Here is a 10,784-nt window from a genome sequence, read left to right as displayed (position 1 = left end):
TCAACTCAAATGCTGTCATCTTTCTGCTGTACCATTACCTTTACATATACTGTTAGTACATTTATTTTAGTCCTTGGTGGTTTGGCATTTTCATAGCTGGTTGTACAATGTAGAAAATCTGTAGTGAACCTAGGATATGATTACCGGTAAAAAGCAGGTAAGCAGAAAGCATAGTTTCTTAAATATTTGTAAGCATGCTCTCCAGCTACAGGGTGCAGAAGCAATGTCAAATAATAATGTTCTGTGGGCTTATATAAGTACAAAAAAGAAAATCAGAAAGGAATTTCAAAGAAGAGAAAGCAACAACTGGAAGCTTATTAAATGAGACATTTATTGAAGACTGGTTGTTAATGTTATTTACACTAACAGTGCTTAAAAGGTTACAGTTTTGAAACAGACTCTCTCGGTTGCACATCTTTCTGACCATAAATGTTTCAGAAGTGCTCATGGCACTTTCTGTCTGAATGAATAACTATGAGAACCATTAGAATATAAAAACAGTTAATGCTAAACAATCCTACACTTTTTTTGGCAAAGTGCTGTATTATTCCAGTTAACTAAAGCAAATTTAACACTTGGTGAGAAACGCCACCTTTAACAAAAACACTTTTAACAAAAAATCAAAAGGCCAAAGATTTGCTACATTTGTGTATAAAAGCTGTACAGAGTAAGTGGCTCACAGAACAAGCTTTTGTGCATAGTTAATCTGCTATCATTTGTCTCATCCTTTTGGACAGTTCAAGTTCTTCATTAATGCATTGTCATACTGTTAACCTGGAAGGCACAAAGTCCACAACAAAATTAAAGGCAAAAAACAAAATCCCTGTTACAAAATACATAAATAAGTCATATGAAAAACACAAAAAGGCTCCTTCCAATATAGCACATCAGACTGAAGATTTCAAATTCATTCTCCCAATCTCTTTGTTTCTATTTACCATATGCTGTAACAAACAGTTCTGCAAATGGACGTATTGGATCAATTCTAAAATAAAACACCACTGTACTAAAACATTGACTACTTCACATATTAAAACATGCAGAACAAGAAAAAAATATATAAAGCAAATGTATCAGAAGCTGTACATTTGATAACAACCGAGTTAGTAGGCAAATACCTGAAAGTGAAATATCAGTAATGTTTAAAAGGATAAGAGACTTTTCAAATGACCTAATTTCCTGTTTACAGAGATTCTGTTTCAAGGTATGCCATTCTTGCATTAGGAAATCTAAATGCAGAAGCATTAGAAAATATAGGCCTACTGTAGAATTCAAGTGGTATTCTACTTTTTGGTTTAGAAATACAGTTCAGAAATTATATTCATTAAAATGAAACAGTAATTTCACAAAAAAGATTAATCTATACATCTTAACTGTGGAAAATGATGTACAGTTTGTATATCCAATTACATATACATTAATTATATCATAGCAAAACAAGCAAATTTATGCAATCTGTTCGCTAATCCTAATTTTAAAAGTTAAAGGAGGCTGAGCAAGAAAGTACAGTCAGTCCTTCACAGTCCTCAAGCCAGCTAGCAAATGTTTCATTATATACTCAAAGATACACATATTTGTAGGTCTACAACAATTTCACATGGCAATATCATACACTTACATTGATATATTTGGAAGGTTTATATACAAAGACAATGAACTGCTAATCAAGTAATCCTTATCTTATTAAAGTGTAAAGTGAACCGTTCTGACCCTGAGAATTATATTGCAAATTTAGGATAAATATTCTGAAAGATACAATTAAACGCTTCTTTAAGAAAAGTTTTCGCATTTATGTAGTCTAGCTCTACACAATCATGCATATACACACACTAATATAATACGAATATCTCATTCATACATATCATCCTCTCATATATCAACTTCATACTGATATGTAATGTTTTTTTAAATTGTTTTAAAAATATTTCTGGAAGATATTTTATTATTCTAAATATACTTCAGTTAAAGTCCACTATTAAAACCAAGTGTTTAGTTATAGCAAAATCCACCATTTCACTATATTCACAAATAGTGGGAAAGTGTTATTTTATAAAGGTGAGAGGCTCAGCTATTGGAGCATGATCTAAGAGCTGGCACTTGACAGCAAAAAAAGTTTGAAGTAATAATTTACACACATATATATATATAACCATGCCATCTCATTTCTGAGTTGTTACATTTTTAAACACGTTTGGTGCCATTTTTATTTTTGTGAACCCAGCAAACTTTTTGCAGCAATTCCCTAAAACATAACCTGTGTAAGATCTCCAAGCTTGACTCACTGCAACAACCAATTTCTCAAAGAGTTCAGGTAAATCTTTGCAGAGGACACAGGGGAAAAAAAAAAAAACAGATACCAAAAGAACAAATGGAAACAAAACTACGGTTTATGCCTGTTTAAATTGTTCCACAAACATTTCGGCACCACTAAGATCACTAAGGCATCTTTATTGTGTATTTTATTGTTTCTAGATCCCCTCTGCTTTTTTGTAAGTGGTGCCTTTCAGCTGTAAGAAAAGCCAGATGGTGTCAGTCACACTGAGTGGCACATTTTTTTTTTTAAGAACACCAAGAGGCAACAAACAGCTCAAAATGTCTTTCAGGCGTTTTCAACTTAAAACATGGTGCAAAGTAGAGTGATCCACAGCATCGGCTTTAAATGACTTGACTCTTATCTGTGTGAAAGACATACCACAAATACGGTTACAGAAAACACAAATATGGGAAAGACAAAGTTCAGTAGTTAAACTGCCTCTGAGTAGGCTGGTGAACGAAAACCGCACTGCTTTTGACCTGTCGAGAGCCACCATCCCTGACCAGGTTGTGACGGCGCAAGGTGCTGCGGGATAAGTGTTGCTTTTCTGCATTGTCCTTGGTACGCTGAGAAAGCCGGACATATTTAGCTTGTTCAAAGAGACCGGTGTGGGCACTGAGTGCAGCTGCATAGCAGCCAATATGCTGACCAGTTCTATTCTGTGGTTCCATCCTGCAAAGAAAGAAAGACACAGGAGAGCCAGAAACTGGTTAACTGGTTCATTATAGCACTTACAGTACCACCAGCAATAAAATAATGAAATTCTACATCCCCACAATCCTCACCCATTCAAACCCGCTCCAGGCCCAGCTAAAACCCTGCCAAAGACTGATTATAGAACCAAATGTCTAGATTTTAAAAGATATGCAAAATAATATTGACTTTGAATTGATTTATCTACCAAGTGTTTCACATAGATGGAGCACAAAATATTTTGTAATATAAACAGAATAATTCAGTTTAAAAACAAATTGTTGTGGTCCATTATTTTTTACATTTTCACTCCTGCCATCTCTTAAAGGCTACAACACTGAGATCCTGTTGTTAAATATATGAAGGCATAACCTTGTCAAGCGCACAGATCTGTGTGGATGTGAAAGTGGCTGATGCTGAAAAATAAAATCTCGATTTATTTAGTGGGAAATTCACAAATTGAATTTATTGTAAGGACTTTGAGAAACACATTCCTTTATTGCCTCTTACAAAACAGAAATGCATCTTAAGACGACCATTATACACTCAACAAGAGCCTCTCAAACATTATGTTTTATACAGTAAATACTGATATCTACAGAACAACTAGAATTGCTGGGTGCAGTCTTTCAGTGTATAATTTTCAGTCACAGGACTCTCACTGCAATAATAAATTGCAGGTGATACAACTGAGAACAGGAGGAGTGCACTGTCCTAATTTAAAGTGTCAATTTCCACTTGTACTCTCTGGTTCACGATTCACCGTTAAGTTGATTCTGTCAATATTTCTGAGGATTTTGAATGTATGAATCAATATATTGAATATCATTGTCTCTGTTCAACAATAAAAAAATAACTTTATTCACAACCTGTCCTTGTAGGACATTTGTTTTTTCCCCAAGAATAAACACTGTTGCCATGCTTCAATACTATTCCAGAGTAGCAACGTTCTTTTTATGACACGAATGCATACTTGAAAAACTAAAAGCATTTTGTTTGACAATTAGCTTACCTGGAAATATTGTGCCTGATCTACTGCTATGTGACAACACTATTAATAGAAATATTAAATAGGCCTATACTTAGTACAGAACTTAACAAGTAGCTAAATCAACATAATCAGTTAGTATTAACCACTAATAACAGAGCTGCCTTACCTGTTGAAGGACTGATCCCTAGACCTTCGGGCTGTGTCCTTCAGGGTGTTGTGCAGGTTGTGCACTGCATAGACAGACATGCTGGGGTGCTCAATGAGCAGGTTCTCCATGGGACTAGTCTCCAGCAGTACAGGGGCCTGTCCCCCTGCTGTGAAGCAGGGTGGAGGGGTGATAAACCAGCTCTCTTCTAGAGTGCATGAATTCAGCTGGAGGAAACCAGTGTCCACCAGTTCTCTGGTGGAAGCCAGAGAGGAGATAGAGGAGAACAGTGCTGGGCTATCAAGGCTAGAATCTTCCTGAGCACAGACCACACTTTCTCCTTCTCTGCAGGTGTTAGTGCAAGTGTCTGAAGAGGAAACAGGATAAAACCAAAAGTCATAAAGATGGGTGGGTTGAACCAGACAAAAAAAAACAATGAAAAAGCATGTATGAATGCACTTTGAATTACTGCAGTAAATGTAACCAATGGCAAAGGTAAAATGTCTTCACTGCAACAAAATCTTGTATAAAAACACACAATTAAATAAAATGTAGGCAAAGAGGAAAAAATGTGTTTTAAAACCCTGTAGTTATTGCACTGTGAAAAGTGTCTGACACATGTTTGAGAAATTATGTAAAAGCTGTGAATTCTACAGAAACTTTATCACTGAACTGATGTGTGGCCCGTAGAAATGTAAGAATTAAGTTCCAAGACAAGACAAGAAACTTGTGTAATCCATAATGCTGAGGATCAAAAACATGAATTTAAAGTAAAAATGCATATTTGTGGTACATCATAAGATGTTTGGACCATTTAAATCTCAGCAAGGAAAAAGGATGGAGAAGAAAATAATTATTTAAATTACAAAAATGTGTTTATTGCAAATTAGCCAGAATTTAAATATTCATTACATTTTGCCTTAAACAGAGTGCAGTACTGCTTTCAAAAAGTTCAACATGTAGCCTATGCAAATTGTTGGGTAATACTACAGTCTGGCAATACTTTGTACTGAATAATCCTCAGGATAACCATCGCTCTCTTGTTGGCTCTAAATATTCTGTTAATCTCAAATAGCAGGTAAGATCCCCAAGCGTTTCATTTTGCTCTTTCATCCCTATTATTACCTCTCTATCATGCTACACAGGGCCCTCCCCCAAAAGCCCAAAACGATTAAACTGAGAGCTGACATGACTCACTGTCCACCTTTATACAATAATTACAACAAAGTACAGAGGTGACACCCTACAGAGTACAAAACAAGGCTGAGCAGGAAATACAGCTTTTCTAGGTAAAGAGAAATTATGGCACTGTGTTACATGGTTGATATTACATACGCCCTACGATGTGCTTTCTTTTTAGCTTGCAGGGTGGAAATTATCCATAAGTCTGTCAAATAAAACAAAGCAGGGCAACCAAGATGCCACTTTCTGCACCTGAAGAATTCACACTTGTATAAAAAAAGAGATAAAGCTGGAAACTTAAAAAGTTAGAGATTATTTAACAGCACTAACAGAACACTAGTAATGTTAAGTCTCCTCTGGTGTGTACTGCCACTGTCCTTAAAAGCAAATCTCCCATACTGTCATTTGCAAATGTAACAAATTTCAGTGAAGCATTGTGCACAGCTTTCTCTGTGCTTTATAAACCACCTATGTTTTGCAATTTCTGATATTTATAATAGCAGGTCATCTCCTAGGGCAGTATACACCAATGCAAACGAATGTCTTACCTAAATAATCAACAAGAATCCATTCATCATCATCCTCTTTTTCACTGAACTCAGGTGCTCGCTTACAGCTGCTTCCATCTTCAGCAACGTCTCCAAAGAGGATACTGGTGAACCTCTGGAACATCGTTTAGGAGGAAACCTGGGCTGTGGTTGTAGTTTTCCCTCACAATGCCACCAAGCGGAATCTCCTGGGTTATCTATTTGGGCTGCTCAGGCTGGCAACTGGAAAGGTACTAAAGTGCATGGGTATACAATTTCATCTCAGCGAAGCCAGGTGATGAAGCCAGGTGAAGTTCACAGTTCGGCCCTCATGTGCAAAGCCCTGCACACACAAAAAATACACATTTTACATAGAAGAAAGTTAAAATGGCTTTTGTAGAATACATTACCTTAACAATATTGCTTTGAGCACTTACTGCCTAATAGAATGAATACAGTATATCAGTCTAGAATGCTTCCAGATGTTTGACTAAATACCTTCAGATCTTGTATTAAAGAATGAGGAAGCTCGGTTTGAACCAAAAGACAAAGGAACAGGCCAAGGCTGAGAACAATGGTTAAGACCACCCTCACCAACCTTTATTCAAAACAAAAAATATTGGTGTTCAGCTCTATTTAGTTCAAAACACTACAGCTGGCCCTCAGATACAGGTTCTACAGATCTGCAACAAAGCTGTGATTTGGAAGAGACATACAGCCATTTTTGGCAAACAGCCAGACTACTTGCAGTTTAGTTAGCAATGACTTAAATTCTTAGCAACAGAAGAACCAGGAGTTTGCAGCTTGCAACTCAACATGTTTGTATTCGCTATCTCCTCCACAGTAATCTCAATTCTGCACAGGTACACAACACCACACTCAACACCAAATTTAGAGGAGTATTTTTTTTTTAATTTTAAAGGACATGCTTATCTAACTTGAACTACCATGGGACTGCACAACAAGCAGAGATATACCATTAAAAAAACATAAAACAAACTACTGTGAATATTTTGGAAAACCCACATCACTGTAAGTGTACTCTGGGGGAAAAAAAACTTAATTAAAAATAATCCTACTTGTAAATACAGCATAAAGTGAATGCCACTGAATTCTGGGCAGAAAACAAGTACTTCTTTACATAATGGGTTTGAAGGTGTGCAGAATGAATTGCCCATTCATATTGTGAATACAGAGTCCCTGAGAACAATTAGTAGAATTCTTGTTAATACACTTGCAAGGTACTACCAAGATGTTGGCCTGTCTTTGTCTATAATCTTCTTTGCTCAATTTTCCTATTCAAACTACTAGTGTGATGACTGTCAGGAAGAGAGAGGGGATAATCACCTTATTCATTAGATGTTATCTATAATAGAAATAAAAACAGGTTACAGCCGAGTTACAGCCAAAGCTGTACAGTACTAGAGTTACAGCTGAATTGCACCTTTTGGCTGAAATAAATGACACATAAAAAGTACTAAGCATAATCACATTAACACTGTAAACTGTATATATGTATAGTTTTTACTATGTTCAAGATCAAATAATGTTAATGCTTGGTGAATTTGAAAGAGAAAGCTGATATTTTAAGTCATGAAGTCAGTGTTTGATGCTAAGTGAACATGTTGCGCACAGAGCATTTTTGTTTTTAATTAAAGGTATCAATGGTCTTTAATAGACTGTAAGCCTTTTAGATATTTGTTTTACAGCAATGTATACATTTGTAAAAGTAAACGTTAAAAATAAACACGAAGGAACAGTTTGTCTCTTCTATTGCCCGTATGTGTTTACATAAGAGTTCCGGGAAACAAGCAAACTTAATAAATAACTAATACTCCCACCCCTATGAAGAAATGCAAAATGACTAAATTCGAAATGTTTTGGTGGTCCGTCTGCCTGTAGTAACCAAGTGAGAAATAGACCTTATGTCCTTGGCGGCTGTCCAAAAGGTATTCCCCTTATCTCTGCAGAGAAACAGCTGTACATTTTACGGGTGCAAATGGGTCTTTGTTGCCGAGACTGGCAGTGAAGACTGTGAATCTCTGTAAAATGCCAGTGTTTAATTCCCTGCACCTGTTCACCAACAGTAAACTGTCTGTTAATTTTTTTTCTCTCGTATTACAGCGGTGCTTTCAACCTGTATGCGAGAACCTACAAACTTGTCGATATAGAAGAATTGTTTGCATTTCAGTATTGACAATAAATTATTTTACATCATACATCTTAGAAACCCTGCTTACGTAGTTCCAAACTATGTCAAGATAATTTATTTTTCATACTAATGCTCTGGGTACTCATTATATACTGTATATAAAATTTAAATGCCGCCTGACGACATCCATTTGCAGAACTGTTTCAGTTTTGTAAAACGGTACATTTTTAGATGAACTGTTCATGGTGCAGTAAATCAAATCTTACAACTCAGGCGCGTTAATTTTACTGCTACGAATCTAAATTTATTTTTGTGAAGCTCGGAATTTATCGTGGTTTTAGAAGGGTGATGACAATTTGGTAAATGATCAAAATGGCACAGGTGGCAGACTTCTAGTCACATACAGACAACAATAACCCAAACACAGCACACCAAAGACGACACAGCCAAAACCACAACCATACACTCTCCGAGTAAATTACATCGATTTAACTTCACCAAACCTGATCTAAGCTTTCTGCAGAATCGAGTTGTTCATGTTAACGCTGTAATCAAAGGACAGTATTGAACCATGATACACCGAAACACGGAGACCTGTAGAATCAGCGATTAAAAGGTAGATCGCAATAAAAACACGCAAAATACGTGTTTTCCTGTTTAACCACAAGGCGTTCGTAACGATACAGAGGATTATACAAATGTTATGGCATTAAATAACGTGTGTCTAGCATGATCCGGGATTAGACCTGAACCATCTGCACAGTTAAATCGCCCGAGTCTTGTTAGTTGGGTCCGAGGCTGTAATTATTTTTGACTCTCCGCAGCCTCAACAGAAAAGCCACAAAGGTTCTCTCAAGTCATGTGTTTAAAAACAGCTCACAGCCAAAATGTGCAACTTTCTACCAGAGGAGGGCTGTCGGGTCTCAGAAAGACAAAAAAGTAACCTAACACCATAGGGCGGACTACGACTGTAGAAGTGTTTAAACGCTGTCAACTCGTCTCTATACATAAGCGTTTTGACGAAATATCAATTAACCTTACTACCGCACCAGCAAACTTTCTCACAGTCGTAAAAAACAATCTCGTAACTCTAATATAGAGATGAAGACTCATCGCGTCAAATAACGCTCATTCGCAACACAAAATGCAGTAACTGACAAAAGTCCTAACTTGAATTTAACACGAAACATCTGGTCAGTACAGTGACTATCATTCAGGCCAACTGACTACGACGCTGCTTCTCTGGTCCGCACTTCGATTCTTGTTCGGACATGTTTCTGCTTGTGGATCACCGAAGAGCAGAACTCACCTGCGGGTACAAATGCTGCCTTTGTAAACGAGATGAAACCGTGGAGAAAAGATTCGTAAGACTCTGAGGTAGAAAAATAATCAGAAAAAGTATACTTGTATAAAAATAAAGTTTCTTCCTAGAAGAAATTCAATTTTCTTGGACCCTTCAGCGATATTCAAATCACTAACTTCCCTGCTTCCCCCTTGCGAGGTCCCAACTGATCTCTTTGTTATTGTTGTGGAACATTAACAGCTGATCATCGGTGACGTCATGTCGGCCGGCCTATGGGAGGGTCTTTACTCCGTTGAAACTGGCCAATAAATGGTGAGCTGGTGCTCTGACAGCCTGTCACTAACGCACGTGATCTAAATCGGAGCCAGAGGCTTGTATAGATTGGATATTTTTTTCTTGAATAGTTAATAATGAATAGGACAACACAATGAAAGCACGAAGATCCTGTTAAGAGAAAAACTCTGAAGATGTGATGGTGACAAGTGACAGGAACATCGAGGCAAAATAATTTGCCCACCTCTGTAAACTATGTAAATATCATGATCTAACAATGCAACCTGATCTACCTACGTTGTGTATTAACAATATTAATTTGCAAAAAAATGTATTAAGATTTTGATATATGTATTGAAACACTCAAGATTAGCTGCTAGCATCTGTCCTCATGTGCAAGTTCCCCTTCCCCCTCCAAATTACATAGTTTGAATGCATTCCTTTCCAGTCACCAAAGAAGATATAACTTACATTATATATAGGCTTACATTTATCCTTGACAAGTTTCCTTTCGATCTATCTGCCCATTGAAAAACAGATTGATTGAACACTGCCAAATGCAATGACTTGTGCTGTTCAGAATGTTTTTGTTCTTAATTTGCAATGTGAAAGCAAATTTACTAGATACCATATCAGTAAGCTGTTGTTGCTGATGTTTGTTTTCAGGAATGGAATGATGCAATGGGTTTGTGACCCTTTAATGTGTAAATTCACCAAATAAGTTTCAAGAACAAATTCTCATTTGCAGAATACATATTGGAATGAAGTTGAGGTTGTGTTGATAAAGGTACATAGGCTGCATCCCAACCAGGATCTAAATCCACAATCTTGCAGTGGTAAATCCAGAATCATAACCCCCACTTCAGAAGTAATGCTCATTTTAACAAGTCACATTTTTCTCTCATGTCAGTTAAATAAAATTATATAATTTCCATTTAATTTATTTAATTTTTACTATTGTGAGTAAGAGGTGCAATTGGGCACCTAATAGTAAAATTCCTGTTTCTCTAAGGAAAATATATCTTAAAAATAAATGACTCTCCCCTGAATAATTATTGTAACAAGGAAAGATTTTGATCTTATTTGCTCAAAGCCCTCAATAGACATCACAAGACATAATATAGTAATGATTATTACAACTACTCTGTCACATGCAAAAGTGTGTGCATCCACACAACAAGAAAGTCAATTACTAAGCTGGGTG

The 10,784-nt window shown here is 36.5% G+C and overlaps 1 protein-coding gene across 1 annotated transcript; it reads right to left on the bottom strand.

Moving 5' to 3' along the window:
* Positions 1–312: 312 nt before the first annotated feature.
* On the bottom strand, positions 313–9,535 carry tp53inp1 (tumor protein p53 inducible nuclear protein 1). The gene is made up of 4 exons (XM_088601604.1): positions 9,314–9,535; positions 5,874–6,195; positions 4,165–4,510; positions 313–2,986 (listed from the first exon to the last, which is right to left on the bottom strand). The coding sequence occupies exons 2-4, from the start codon at positions 5,995–5,997 to the stop codon at positions 2,737–2,739; spliced, it is 720 nt and encodes a 239-aa protein (XP_088457730.1). The 5' UTR covers positions 5,998–6,195; positions 9,314–9,535; the 3' UTR covers positions 313–2,736.
* Positions 9,536–10,784: the final 1,249 nt, after the last annotated feature.

This window comes from Lepisosteus platostomus, chromosome 12 (assembly GCF_059453375.1).
Source record: "Lepisosteus platostomus isolate fLepPlt1 chromosome 12, fLepPlt1.hap1, whole genome shotgun sequence".
In the NCBI taxonomy this organism is placed as follows: Eukaryota; Metazoa; Chordata; class Actinopteri; order Semionotiformes; family Lepisosteidae; genus Lepisosteus; species Lepisosteus platostomus.
This window is presented reverse-complemented; position numbering and strand designations above follow the sequence as displayed.

What these genes read in the sequence shown, in the direction of transcription:
- tp53inp1 (XM_088601604.1), bottom strand. Translation starts at nt 5,997, where the DNA reads ATGTTCCAGAGGTTCACCAGTATCCTCTTTGGAGACGTTGCTGAAGAT. An exon ending in GATTCTTGTTGATTATTTAG is followed by an intron (nt 4,511 to 5,873) that starts GTAAGACATTCG and finishes TTTCCTCTTCAG; the next exon opens with ACACTTGCACTAACACCTGC. An exon ending in AGGGATCAGTCCTTCAACAG is followed by an intron (nt 2,987 to 4,164) that starts GTAAGGCAGCTC and finishes CTTTCTTTGCAG; the next exon opens with GATGGAACCACAGAATAGAA.